Here is a 14,554-nt window from a genome sequence, read left to right on the forward strand (position 1 = left end):
ATTGTTGTTAAAATTTTATAAAGACAATGTTAAAGCTGTGGTGTGATATAAATAAAGACAGCAGAGATTTTGTTACTTGACAGTTATTAATAATTGTTTATTGTTTTGCACTTTCAGTTTTTTAAGCCATTTTGTTTAATTATAGTTGTAGGTAAGATACTTGAAGTATGTTAATAGTTGAAACATTTACCTTTTTTGTGTGAAGTTACATTTTTTATATACCACTTGTTGCAGTGTTTTGTGTGATAATTCTGACAAATAAATATTGAAAATTCTTTCCCTAAACCCTCTCTCATGAGTATCCTAAACTTAGACAATATGACTCCATTGGAAAACTATACCAGTATACTATTGTCGGTTATCATCTATTATTGAATGTAAATTATTTTTTTATTTGTAACGCAGGAAAAAATACAAAATATTACCATATTTAAAGAGTAATTTAAAACGAGTTACTTTGCCAAGTAACTAATTACTTTGAAGATGCAGTAATTGAGTTACTAACTCAATTACTTTTTGGGAGAAGTAACTAGTAACTATAACTAATTACTTTTTTGAAGTGAGATGCCCAACACTGCCTGACACTGATGTCTGTAAGTTATCCTGGTAGCTTTGGGTTCTTCATTTGCACCATTCTTGACATGTGGATCAGCTGCAAAAACACGTTTTAAGTCAATGGCAATATTTAAAATACAAAACTGAGTTAGATTTGGTTTAACCTGATTTTAAAGCCCTCTACCTAGAACTCCCAGAGGGATGCTGAAGGATTTGCTTCTATTAATATTGATTAGTCTGATGATGCAAAAAGATTTGGGGATTGTAGCAAACGTCAGTGATAAGAGGAAAGTGTTATTGCTCTAGAACTATTTTTGTGTGGTTGTTCATGATTTTTTTATTGAACAAACTTACTATTGTTTGAGCTGCTGCCTCACGGATGGCGGCCATTGATTTTTTCATAGACCTTCTACATCCTCCAAGCTGTTTTTTGTTTGTTTGCTGGGGCAGAAGGCCTACTTTCAAGCATGTCTGGGCAAGACTTTAAAACGAAATGGTATTTCAATAGAAAAAAAAACACAGAGTGAGAAAATTGCTATTCACTGCTGGTTCTGGGTGTCAAAGTGGTCACCACCTTCTGTTCTACTGCACTCCTGGTTTTTATGTGGCTTGAAGTGGACGTACCGCACAATAGAATGTAAAGTAATGCAGTCATTCATCCCTTCAGGAAAGCGAGCGTGGAGTCACCTTAAGGTTTCCCCCATAAGACAGTTTGTACCCTATAAATTTTTGAGGGTAACATGACAAGACAGCAAGGCAGAGATGATGCTGAGTGCTGGAATTTTCCACAAGGTGATGAATGATGCAAAATAGGGAGGAAAAAGAGCAGCAGCTTCTGAACAGTCCCTTTAACATGTGTTATGTTAGCTACTTACAAGAAAGGCGACAGTTGCAAAATCTGATTGTGGGTGTATTTCTCAGCTCACCTTCAGCTGATGTTACCTCCAATTTAGGGAGCAGCAGAATACCAGCTGTATCAGTAACTAGTCACCATGAAGTGTCTGTGACCCTTTTGCAGACTCACTAAAAGTCCTGGTTCAGTGGTTTGCTCTCCAGAGCCTGGATTTTGGTCAGCAAATGGGCGTTTCCTGAGTGTGTGTCGCTGGCTGCAGCTCCTACACTTTGTCTGGTGGCTCAGCTGGATGCTTGTCTGATGCAATGTGGGAGGAAGTAACAGCATTAATTATAGATTGTGCTGACTGAGTGGGAAAGACTTTTCATATCTACACATTTCTGTAAATACAAATGTCACTTTACCTTTGTGAGGTTTATGCAGAGAGCTGCTCTCTAAAACACAGATTTTTCACACATGTTGTGTGAAGATAAACTTTTTCTATTTTGTTTATCAAATGTCAGAAAAAGCATTTTTACTTTGACGCCCTGTTTAAGGTGGTAAAATGAGCAGTTTCACTCTTACTGTTAACTATTACTATTAAACTTTTCATTGTTATTTTATTTTAATAGAATTTATTCATAAAAAAACCCACAAAACTGTTTTTTTGTTGTGTTTCGGTTTGTGCTTCAGTTTTTGTCATTGTGTTTTGACTTTTGTTGTTGTGCTTCAGCTTTTGTCGCTGTGCTTCGGCTTTAATTGTGTTGTGGCTTTTGTCATTGTACTTAGACTTTTGTAATTGTGTTGTGGCTTTTGTTGTCATGCTTCAGCTTTTGTCATTGTTTTGTGACCTTTGTCCTTGTGGTTCAGCTTTTGTCGTTGTGTTGTGGCTATTGTCGTTGTACTTAGACTTTTGTAATTATGTTGTGGCTTTTGTTGTCATGCTTCAGCTTTTGTCATTTTGTGGCTTGTGTCCTTGTGCTTCAGCTTTTGTCGTTGTGTTGTCAGCTTTCATTGCTGTGGTTCGGCTTTTGTTTTGTTTCCACTTTTGTAGTTGTGTTGTGTCATTTGAGCTTTTGTGAGCCATGTCAGCCACCATAGTTTTTTGTTTAAAAATCCTTAAATCACAGAAACTTTAAAGTCATGCCTATACAATTCATTTAAAGCTGAATTCTATTACGTTTTTTAAATAAAAGTTTCCATCTTTTTAAATGCGGCATTATAATTTCACACACATATCGTTCATCTACATAGCTTAACTAACAGTAACAGCATTTACTACTAGACAATGAAAGCAAATTTGGCTTTATAATAAAAATTGCAGAAATAGAAAGATTATTATTTCTGTGGTACAAAGTGAACTGAATATTTGACTGCTAATAAAAGAACATCTCTACGCAAATGCAGTTTTAATGAATTTCTTCTGAATTTTTGTTATTCAATTATTGAAATTCAAAACACAAGGAGAGTGTGATGATCCAATATACTGTATGAATAATTAAACTTTGTCGCAAAAGAAAATTGTTTTATAATCCAGTCAACATGAAACTTGTTTTTTCTATAGAAGACAACCCAAAATCTGAAGGCGTTTAAGTGTAATTCCACTGAGGGACAGGAGAAACTCAGGCCCATCTTTGACACTGACCTTGATTCCTTGCTTCCCCACCTTCATGGTCGCACTGGTATCGATTTACTGTTGCATAGAAGTGTGCTCAAGTGTTTGCTGTGAGCGAAGCTGCGGATGGTTAGTAACTGAAAGGATTGCATTTCTTTAGGGGCACTGATAATTGAAAACTCCATTGATGGTGTGAGCGCAGATACACAGGTCAGGGGACTGGAGCTTTCTGTGGGGAAGAGGAAAATCCAGCCGAACTTTGTGCTGTTCTCAAAAGTATTGATCTCATTTGTCCTCCATCTCAGATCCGCGCTGGCACATCAGCACCTCTCTGCCTTGCTATTCATGTGCAATCAATAGGAGGAGAACTGCTGCCAAAACATGCTGGACCTTTACTCTAAAGCAGCTTCTTCAATTCAGTGATGTCACTTCCTGTTTGGTATGCTTACAGCTGAATGAATGGTTGTCGACGAGATATATAATTCTATTCATATGTTTTTCAGTCAGGAACCATAACTCCATGGCCTCTTTTTCTCATGTTATTATCTCCTTTTACTCCACCTGCCTACATCATTCTTTTTTTTGAGACAATATTTGGACTTCCTGATTGAATCCACTAAAGTAAATAGTTCCTGGTTGGTTCTGCTGTTAATTGGAACCCTGTAACACAACAACCATCACCATCATACTGGTTGGTCCCTCCTCTTTCCCTGTTTTCAGGTTTAACTACATATCATCCGTTCAAAATGATGATGGCCTTGAAGCTAAAAAAAAAAAAAAAAAAATCAAAATCAGCTCAATACAAGCCAACGGGGGACGGCACACAACCACTGTCCATCTAGATATACAGTCACTGGCTTCATCCTGCCTTCATTCCCCAAAGTCTTTTCCTTCTCTGATTTCCAGTCGTTTTTTTTTCCTTTAATGCTTTTCTTTTACTTTAATGCAGTGGACATTTATTTTTCCTGGAAAAAAAGCCGGCAGACGCAGCAGCAGAGCTATGGCCACTCTCAGCCTATCAAAGCTAATGGAGCAGCAGAATATGCATGTGTGAAATTACAACAAGAACAAGCTCTTTAGGATCTGCAATTGCTTGTTGTATATCTGCACCAGTGTGTGCTCTAATTGAACTTGTCAAGTAATGTCTTTTCCATAAAGAGAAAATGTGTGTGTGTGTCTGCCACGTCAGGCGGTTACACAACAGGGAACAGCTTCCTCCGACTCATCACACTGTTAACAGGGTTAGGTTTGTTGTGTCTCACAAATAAACAATTGTGATTTATTAGCCATCACGGTCTAACACCTTCTTCCCGTCTCTGCTTTCTCTTCCCACCAGGGCCGAGCAAGCAGTGAAGAGGAGTCCCTGTCCGTATCGCAAACACGTCAAACTGGAGATGTGGACGGCCCCGGAGGACATGGATGCCAGACAAACCGGGACCGGGACAGCTTCCCCTTGACAGTTTAGATCTACAGAAACAAACGTAACTTCTTAATCAGATTGTTAACATGATTCACCCTCAGCACAAACAGCCAATGAAGTGACACATCTCAGTTACACTCTGATCTCACTTTAAAGCAGAGAGGATGTTGCCAATGCGTTGTCCAAAACAGTTACAACAACAGAAGTCGGAGAAATAAAAGTTGCCATATCCTGAAGTATTGCTATATATACGCAAGCCCTAAGGACATTTTTGATGGCCAAAGCCAGTATAAATAAATGTTAGATGGCAAGCGTCTCCGCTCGGCATTCTCTAATGGCTACAGCAATGACATCCCAAATGGCCCAGAGTACGGGAAGGCAAAGGCACTGCACGGCTGGAGGTTCTTCATCAGGGATCTTATCCACAGCCTGCCCCTTTCTCTGTTGGCTTGCCCTGCTGTCAGTGTTTCGGTTGCCAGTAGCAACAGCTGAGTGCTGGCTTATCGAAGGGGAGAAAGGCTTTGTGTGGCTGGCTATCTGCAGTATGAACCAGCCTCCTTATGAGGCCATCCCCTCCCACATCAACAGGTGAGAGATCCCGCTGGAGGCAAAACTTTACTTGTGGAGTGCTTGGTTCCTTTTTGTCTAAAACTTTTTTACTTCTTCCTTCAGCACCATCGTAGACCTGAGGCTAAATGAGAACAAGATACGGTCAATCCATTATTCCTCACTCAGCCGCTTTGGTAATCTTACCTATCTGAACCTCACCAAGAACGACATCAGCTATGTGGAAGATGGAGCATTCTCAGCACTCTTCAACCTCCAGGTGAGCAGCTACACACAACAGTGCACTAATATAAACACCAACTGTTGTCAGACAATTACTTAGATACTCTCAATCAACTCCAAAAAATGTGAGCACAAATTTTAGTAACCTCCAACATCACTGATTAGCAATCTTTATAAATATAGTAGAGTGTAGTAAAAATACAATTTGGGATTCATGTATTTTTGGCTCTGAAATGCTAAATAACTTTGGATTTTAAGTTTAGAAATCAAAAATAAGCCAAATGCACAACTATAATGTCACCGGGAATAAACAAACTTTCAAAATAAAGTATTGGTAAAGCTTTCCATTTTCATAATAAAACTAACAAGTGTTTTTTGGAGTTGAAAAAATTAGACTGAAGTTCCATTTACTGACAAATTCTGAAAACAACGAATTTGCTTCAACTCCAGAGCTTTAGCTCCAGTGTTTACATCTCCTTAACAGTTTACATAATTCATGTAATTCCAGCAGATTCTGAAGTGAAGAAAAGCAGCTTCACGCTGATCTGCAGCTCTGCACAGCAGTGAAATGATTACGTAATCACAGTGAATCTGCTGATTCTGTAACGGAAAAGTCCAGCTTTGTTTAATGACTTTGCACTGATATGCTTTAGAATATTAAGTGTGGCAGAACTTTGAGGAGAACATTTTCAGGATTTGTTATTAAATGATTTAAAACAACAGCAAAGTTTAGGTTTTATTTACTGCTGAAGTTAACCTGAAAGTTGACACACAAAAAACTTGTTTAAAGCAACAAACACCATTTTTTATCTAAATATTTGTGTTTTAATCAAATTAAAGGTTGATTAAAGTAAATCAAAGCAAAAATATATATATATTTTTTTAGTATCAATTCTCGTAGTGGTTACCTGTTGAACTGACTGCAATCCAATAACTTTCATTTTCAAACTTGCTTCAAATCGGAAGGCAAAGTGCTTGCCCTTGTTTAAAATCATTTCACTTAAATTTTTTGTTGAAAAGCCAGAAAAAACACAAAAAATAGGCCTTTAGCTGAGACCAGTGAAGAACAATTGTTCAGCAAATAAAAGTTGGGGTATCTTTTTAATCTCAGAGATCAAGGTAGAGGAAAGAGAGTTCTGTGTGGTTATTATTTTAATTGAATTACAGCTACAAGCTTGCATTCATTATCTGCACCCTGTACCCAGAACTTTGGAAACACACAAACCGTGCCCTGGTGCACACCATATCTCATTCTTGGGAAAAAAAAATCATCTTTATGTGTACATTGTTTTTAGAGTCCTAAACAAAAGATTCCCCAGTCTAAAGCCTCAAACAACTACTCTACACAGAAACAAAGAAACATCCACTCTGGTTTGGCTTCCAGAAATATTTATGCATTGTTCCAAAATTAACCATAATGAGCTGTCATGCTTGCACTTCTACCCCCCCGCATCTAAACATACACCCAATGGAGATGTGCCAGTAAGTAAAAATGTGAACAAGTAAGATTTGAGTCAATTCAATGCAGCACAAAGGCTTAGATCAGCATGCAAAACACTCGCTGCACTGAACTGTCATCTGTTTGTTCTGTATGTCTCCGGCTTGTTTGTGAGCAACGCTTGGCACAGACGAGCCCTTCAGAGATTAGGATAATCCCACTTGTCTCCGTCTCCCCAGGTTCTCCAGATGGGCTTTAACAAGTTGAGGAACCTGACAGAGGGGATGCTGCGGGGCCTGGGCAAACTGCAGTATCTCTACTTGCAAGCCAACGTCATTGAAACCGTGACACCCAACACCTTCTGGGAATGTCCCAACATAGAGAACATAGACCTCTCCATGAACAGGTATTGTGCTGCAGCTGTGCAAGGATGTGGTGAAAGAAAAAAAAACTCGGACACCTGCAGAAGTAAAAAAAAATATGATTAAAATGAATGAATTTGGTTACATATAAAATGTTATTTATGCTTACTTGAAAGCTTCGATGATAATTTCTTTTTTTAATGTGACTTCTGAAGCTCCAAATGTCGCTCCAATTTTACACCTGTTCGGTTCCAAAGAGTTTAAGTGAAATTTAGGTTGCAAAAAGTTGAGCTCTGTACGGTGCTTCCACAAAAAACTATTTCCTAATGGGTTCAAATAAAATGTGTGTTTGTCCAAATGCAGCAAACATAGTAGTGGCACACTAAACTATGATTTTAGGACACTGGTAGTTCCCCCTCCAGCTGTTTTGCACAGGGATGCTTTTAAACCCACCGCTGAGAAAATGTCACTTTGCATTCATTAATACTAAAATACAACCATGTATGTTTTATGTCCAATCCTCATGAACTTACTGTGAAAGAAGTTGAAAAATTAGGTTTTTGGGACAACATGGGGTCAGATAGGATTTTCAGCTCCACAGTTTTTCCCAGCATCAATGGCCATGTTCTAGAATCCACTTTCTTGAACATCCGTCGCATGTCCCGTGTGAACGTAGCTTCAAAGAAACATATAAATGGAAAATTCATGTTGCAGCAACACAATATCCAGATTGTGCCCCATTGTAATCATGTGAACATTTCACTGGGCGAGCTGCCGAGTGGTGTAGTGGTCAGCACTCACAGCCTGGCTCAAATTCCAGCTGGCTCCTTCCTGTGTGGAGTCTCGTCTTCTCCCCATGCATGTGTGGGTTTTCTCCAGGCCCCAAAAACCTGCCTAACAGATTAATTGGGATTCTAAATTATACCTCAGCCGTGAATGTGTGTGTGTGGCCCTGCAATGGACTGGTAAAACCGTCCAGGGAGCTCCCTGCCTTTGCCCAACAGTAGCTGAGTAGACTCCAGTGATGGGATTGAGCGGGTATAGAAAATAGATGGATGGATGGTCGGCCTGTTCTGGGCTCCTAATCAACACACTGGGGGATTGAGCCAAACTTCTGTCCGTCTGGTTATGTCAGTAAAGGGAATCCAGGGCCAAATCTGCCAAATCACCATGTAAATGACTTCACTGTGATAACCCTCTAACAGGGATCAGCCAAAACAAAACAGGTTGGTCAAATTAGATTTTGATGGTTTTTCTCTGTTTTCTTCCAGTAGGCACATAAAGATTTTCAGAGTCGATTAAAATTAACAATGCTTTAAATGTCAAGAACAACTTTTTAAGCCGACAACAAGGACTAAACAAAAATAACAATACACTTTATATTCTCGAAGGAAAATGAGATGTTTGCACATTTTAACCCTAGACTCACCTTTTTACTTTTTCACAACTTCATAGAATCCCTTTTTAAAATAGAATAGAATGGAATAGAACTTTATTGATCCCTAACTTTTTTACCATATCGCTATTAAAACAGCAGATCGATAATAAAAAAAACCATATAGTAAGAAAATACGCTTAAAAATGTATAACACTAGTTATTGTCCAATGTCTTTGAGGCGTTGTAGAGTCTAATGCTGCATTCACACCGGACGCAATTCGCACATCAAATTTGCATCTGCTGACTCTCTTTTGACATCTGTCAAATTTACCGCTCAAAGCCTGCCACAACGACTTGATGCCCCGGCCACAAACCAACCGCCAAAGTTTTTCTGGACTTCATTTCTTTGCTACATCATAGATGATGTTGAGCACGTAGCTTGGGTTTGTATGTTTTAGAGAGACCTACAGAGGCACAGGCAACCCGTGTCTGGGTTCCCCAGATCTTTCAGTCTCTCCCAGTGTGGTGTACTTCACTCAGGCAGCCGGAGTTGTGCCTGGGTTACGGCCATTATGAACGTTATTTCCGTCTGTCTGTGGACCAGTTTTAGCATTAACCCCAGACGGAAAAAATAAACATAAAACTGGTGGATCTTTTTATCACTGGCTTGATGTAAATAAGAAAAAACATCCTAAACCCATAGAGCTAAACCAATCGCGCCCGCTATGTCACTTGTCTCAACCACAAGTGCAATAGCGGGCAGGCCAGCATAGTGAGCGCTGCTGCTCTGGAACCAGCAGCCTGGGTGGTTGTGTTCACTAACTCTACTGAACCCTGGATGTTGCTCGCCAGCTCTATTGAATCCTGGATGTTGCTCGCTAGCTCTATTGAATCCTGGATGTTGCTCGCTAGTGCCGCTGAACCTGGGTGGTGAAGCTTGCTAGCTCTACCGAACCCTGGATGTTGCTCGCTACCTCTGCAGAACCCTGGGTGGTGGCGTGTGTTAGCTCTATCAAAGCCTTGGTGGTGCTTGCTAGCTCTACTGAAACCTGGGTGGTGGTGCTTGCTTGCTCTGCTGAACCCTGGGAGATGTTGCTCATAACCTCTACCAGATACTGAACAGCGGAGCTCGCTAGCTTGCTATGCTTTCCACCAGGCAGCTGGCTAGTGTAGTGGGCGTGATTGCTCCAGCTTCATGGGCTCTGTAACAGACTAGTACACTGTAGGGTGTATCCTGCTTTCTCCCAACAGTAACCAAGACAGTTTCTGGCAACCCTGCGCCCCCAGCAAGTGAAGAAAATGAATGAAAGTTCAGGACAAAAACCCGCCAGATTGAGTGGCCACATTGAATTTGTTTTTCTACCTTTTGATCGAGCCACACATGCCCAGAGCTGAGTGTGCCCAATGCCAAAATCACGCCACGTAGGACCTCAGATCGTGTCTGTACATTGACTTTACATTGAAACTTGAATCCTCTGATGCACGAATCACGTCCAGTGTGAAAGCGGCATAATAATAGCTGACAGGACGAAAGCTCTGTGAAAGCGGTTACTGCTGCATCGAGGTGTTAACGCATTTGTTCATTTGAAAGGGAAAAAAAAATCATTTTTAACCAATATTTCATTCAAATCTTATGAAGACATGACCACATTCTAGCCTTAAACTAATTTATTGCAATTTCAAACACTAAAAAGAAGTTCCTGAAAAGCTAAATTGTTGAATCTATTGTTGTTTGATAGTTCCTCTGCACAGAGAGAAAGATCAAGTTAAATTTTACACACAGCATCAACGGTGGTTCATGTTAAGGATGATGTGATTGTTAAAAACATGGTTTTGTAGAACCTGCTACACCTCTGAAAAGGTTTTTTCAGTGAGACACTCAATCTTTCAATGGCTGTAGTGCACATAAATCACATTCTCATGTTTTTATCTGTGCAAATAAATGTCTGTCACTGTTGAAGGAATGATTTTATTGAAATGAAACCAGCGTTGGTTGTTGCGCTTTGAGGCTTTTTGAAAGTAAAAGTGATAAATGTCAGTGTTCTGAGTGAATCAAGTACTAAAACGGAGCAAATTCTGCTTAACTCAGTCTGTTGTCATCATGTCTGTTTCAATAACCACACTTCTCTGAATCCTCCTTTAGGATCCAGATGTTGGATGGAAGCTTGTTCTCTGGACTCTCGAAGCTGACCACCTGTGAACTTTACACGAACCCCTTCAACTGCTCCTGCGAGCTGCTGGCGTTCCTGCGCTGGCTCGCAGCCTTCCCCAACAGGACCACGGAGAGGATGGTGTGCGACTCCCCTCCTGGATTCTCCGGCTACAACCTGCTGAGCCAAAATCCCCGCATGCCCGCTCAGCGGAACGCTCTGCACGTGCTCAGTCTGGTGTGCACAGACGACGGCAGCAGCGTGACGCCCTTCTACATCATTGACTCCACCACCATGTCACCTGACTTCGGCTCCCCCTGCGGATTGGACGACTGCGCCTCCGGGAATCCCCCTGAGGATGTAATAAGCCTGAGCCCCATCTCCTCTGACCCCAAGCCCAAAATGACGGTAAAAAAGGTGCAGCATTCCAGCGCAGTGATTACAGTTGAGATTCCCCATCCGTACAAGAAAATGTACATCCTGATGCTTTATAACAACAGCTTCTTCACGGATATCCGGAATCTGAAAAAACAAGTAGAAGACGTTGAGCTGAAAGACTTAAAACCCAACACCAACTACACGTACTGTGTGGCTTCTATAAGAAACTCTCTGCGCTTCAACCACACTTGCTTAATCGTTTCAACTGGACGGAGAGAAGGAGCCGAGCGCCTGCCCAACCAGTCCTCAGCCACCCACTACATCATGACCATCATAGGCTGCCTCTTTGGCATGCTGCTGTTCCTTGCCCTTGTTGTCCATGGCCTGAGGAAGAGGAAGATGATGGAGGAAAAGGAGAAGAAAATGAGCAGGATCCAGCGGACTCTGATAGAGCTCAAGTATGGTGGAGACGGGGATATAGAGGGCGGGAGCGGAGAATGCGTTTCCCAGAACCTTGCTGGAGGCGACAGCATGTCCAGAATGCCCTACCTACCTCAAGGTGCAGAAATAGATCCCTACAAGCTGCAGGAGGTGAAAGAAACACCGGGGCACAAGTCTGCCAAGCTGAACTACATGGACGTCAGAAGCTCGGGCATTGAAAGGGAGATATCCCCCCAGGAGAACCCCCAGGGCTCAGTGGCAGAGATCTCCACAATCGCTAAAGAAGTGGACAAAGTTAACCAGATCATCAACAACTGCATCGATGCTCTGAAGTCTGAGTCCACCTCCTTCCAACAGGGAATCAAATCCCCCTCCTCTTCAGGTGGGGGGGCCGTTTCAACCGCAGAGCCACAATTGGTTCTTCTGTCCGAGCAGGGAGAGAGGGGAGAAAGGGGCGGAGAATTCCTCTCTCCGGTATATAAAGGAGGGAGAGGCGGGAAAGATGAAAGGGGGAGGAGTTACCACCATTCACTGCAGCGGCACCACAGCATGGAAGCTCCACCCACGTCCAAAAGACCCAGCACCTCCTCTTCTCCTGGCTCTGCAAGGAGCCCTCGCTCCTTCCGCTCAGAGGGGGGGTACCACTCGTCAGAGTCTCGGTACATTGAGAGAGCCTCACCGGGAGAAAGAGGAGAGCGAGGGGACCGAGGAGGTGGAGACTGCATCCGTACAATAACCCCGGCTGCGGTTATCCTGAGAGCCGAGGCGCAGAGAATCCGCCAGTACAACGAGCACCGGCACTCCTATCCCGGCTCCCAGCAGCACCTCCAGGAGATCCAGCACCACCCCCAGATCCTGCAGGAGCTCCACCACCACTCGGGAGCCCGCAAGCCGTCCGTCTTAGACCCCCTCACCCTCAGCCGGCAGGCCAAGCAGCGCGAGTTAGCCTACTCCCAGCTCTCCCCGCATTACCCGCTCTCCCCCCAGTACCACAACCTCAGCTACTGCTCCAGTACGGAGGAAGACGAGGAGGAGGAAGGGCTCCTATGTACCCCGACGCTGGGACTCTGGGAGCGGTTCAAAATGCACCGCAAGAGGCACCGGCAGTCCTCCATGGAGGACGAAGGGTACGTGGCAGCCGGGCACGCGCTGAGGAGAAAGGTTCAGTTTGCCAAGGATGAAGATCTTCATGACATACTGGACTACTGGAAGGGCGTGTCTGCCCAGCAGAAGGCCTGATGCCACACAACGTGGAAGGGAACACACACTGATAAATACACACACACACATACAGACCTTTTTTTCGTGTAAATACTGACACACAAACACTTTACAGAAAGCCTTTTCCTCCCAGAATGTGGATGAGGACCAAACTTATATTATCTTGAACAGAGTTCATCACTTATAGAGTTACTTTTTTGTAATGTAATATGAAATATAGCTCAGACCTATGTAGCTATTTGTACTAAACGAAAGAGCGTCAAAATTAGGAGAAAATGTGAACGTTGTCGGGAAACTCATCCTGATGTTTTCGAACTACCCCGAACTCTTTGAACGTGGGTCAGCGCCCGGCGAGGAGAAGGAGGATTAGCGTTCTTGTTGCATTGCGTCCTGCGATTCAACTGAACTTTTTTTTATTATTATAATTTTGAAGAATCTACTGTGAATTGGGAGATAGAAACCATAAGGTGGACAGATTTTGGAATGGGTCCCCAGACAGCAGTGATATTTAACTGTGCTGAGAAGAGCAGGTAGTTCTCACCAGAGAGTGAGTATCATGTGCCAAATCAACCAAGGGGATAGTAGAGCCCTACTGTGTACCAACTTTTCCTCACCACTGTTTTTATATACTGACTTAAGAAAAAGAAACAGAACAACTCTGATACGTTGTTATTTATATTCATTATTCTTATTCTCATTACTGGTCTTCTTATTATTCCTCCTCATGACTATTCTGTTGTTTAACTACGGCATGGCTCTGTTGTGTGATTTTTGACCGTTTCGATGAACAGAGACAAACTGTAAAGTGACATTCTGCTCCACCAGGAGGAGCGCACTCCTCCGCTGAGCCAAAACCCCAGGAAAAACTCCTTCAGTGCGTTCTCCTCATTCGACTCTGTACAGATGGGAGAGTAGTTCTATATTTGCAACAGAGGAGACTGTTTTCTTTGTACAACCTGACTTTTCAAAAGAGTTAGTTACTCACAGACATATTTTTTTCTTTTTTGGGAAAATTCCACTTCTGAACTTCAAATGAATGTCTTCAATTCCCACAGGGAAAGCATAACTGCACTGTTTTAAATCAAAAAAACAAATATTTTTTTGGTCTCCTATCCAACACACTGTAGCTCTGTTGTCATTTTTTTTCCCTTTCGGACTCCTCTGGTTCCACTCTGCCAGCCTGAAATCGCATTTGAATTGATTTGAAGCCTCACCACAGACAGACCTCCACTTCTTTGCATCCGTTCACACTATTTTTGCCAAACAGCGATTTGCACAAAGCGATCCACCATCACAGGCTCCCTGTCCAATCATATCTATGACCAAAATACTGTGGATATTCAAATTGACACTTCCAGCCTCCAAACAGGACCCAAGCGTAGACCCACCAGAACCCCTCAAAGTGTCCACAGCGACACCAGCGCGTGTGCAGACACTCGCGGAGCCACTAACAGATGAATGTATTCTTTGATAAGTTAGCTCCGCTTTGCAGCTGTAGTTTTATTTTATTTTATTTTTGACACCCAGCAGATGGCCACTCGTGATTCAAAACTACAGATCAGTAAAAGGACTATTGGCTCTCTAGAAAATGATTTATGAGCAAAGTGATGTTCGCTTGTCAGGAAGACCAAAACGGTCCCCCCAACCATCTGTCGGAGAAACACCCGGGGGGGGTTAGAGAAGAAGTGTGATGCTAAAAATGTGATTAGTTTCACTTTTGTGGTGAAAAAAAAGCACTATGTGTGTACTATATCTTAAATGTCTGTAGGGTTCAAATACTGGAGGTGTAAAGATCATGTAGGGAAGAATATTCTCCACAGAACTGTGCTACACATTTGATGAGAATTCCATGAAAGGAGGGATGGAAACATAGAAACGTTTAGAATTTTAGCTGGTTTTGTGTTTACCGGACTATTTATGAAAGTGACTGTACCATAACTTACTTTATAAAAGCTGACAAGTTTTGTGATTTAAA

At 42.1% G+C, this 14,554-nt stretch overlaps 1 protein-coding gene and 1 long non-coding RNA gene across 2 annotated transcripts; one reads left to right on the forward strand and one right to left on the reverse strand.

The window, feature by feature from the left end:
• Positions 1-3,587: 3,587 nt before the first annotated feature.
• LOC118598731 lies at positions 3,588-4,696 on the reverse strand. The gene is made up of 2 exons (XR_004947823.1): positions 4,572-4,696; positions 3,588-4,469 (listed from the first exon to the last, which is right to left on the reverse strand). It is a non-coding gene; the product is annotated as an uncharacterized LOC118598731 (long non-coding RNA).
• Positions 4,694-13,698, forward strand: LOC112137410 (protein ELFN1). The gene is made up of 4 exons (XM_024259733.2): positions 4,694-5,010; positions 5,095-5,248; positions 6,889-7,055; positions 10,533-13,698. Exons 1-4 carry the CDS (start codon positions 4,727-4,729, stop codon positions 12,595-12,597), a joined length of 2,670 nt encoding a protein of 889 aa, XP_024115501.1. The 5' UTR covers positions 4,694-4,726; the 3' UTR covers positions 12,598-13,698.
• Positions 13,699-14,554: the final 856 nt, after the last annotated feature.

The sequence above is a fragment of the Oryzias melastigma genome, linkage group LG1 (assembly GCF_002922805.2).
Source record: "Oryzias melastigma strain HK-1 linkage group LG1, ASM292280v2, whole genome shotgun sequence".
NCBI classification, from domain to species: domain Eukaryota; kingdom Metazoa; phylum Chordata; class Actinopteri; order Beloniformes; family Adrianichthyidae; genus Oryzias; species Oryzias melastigma.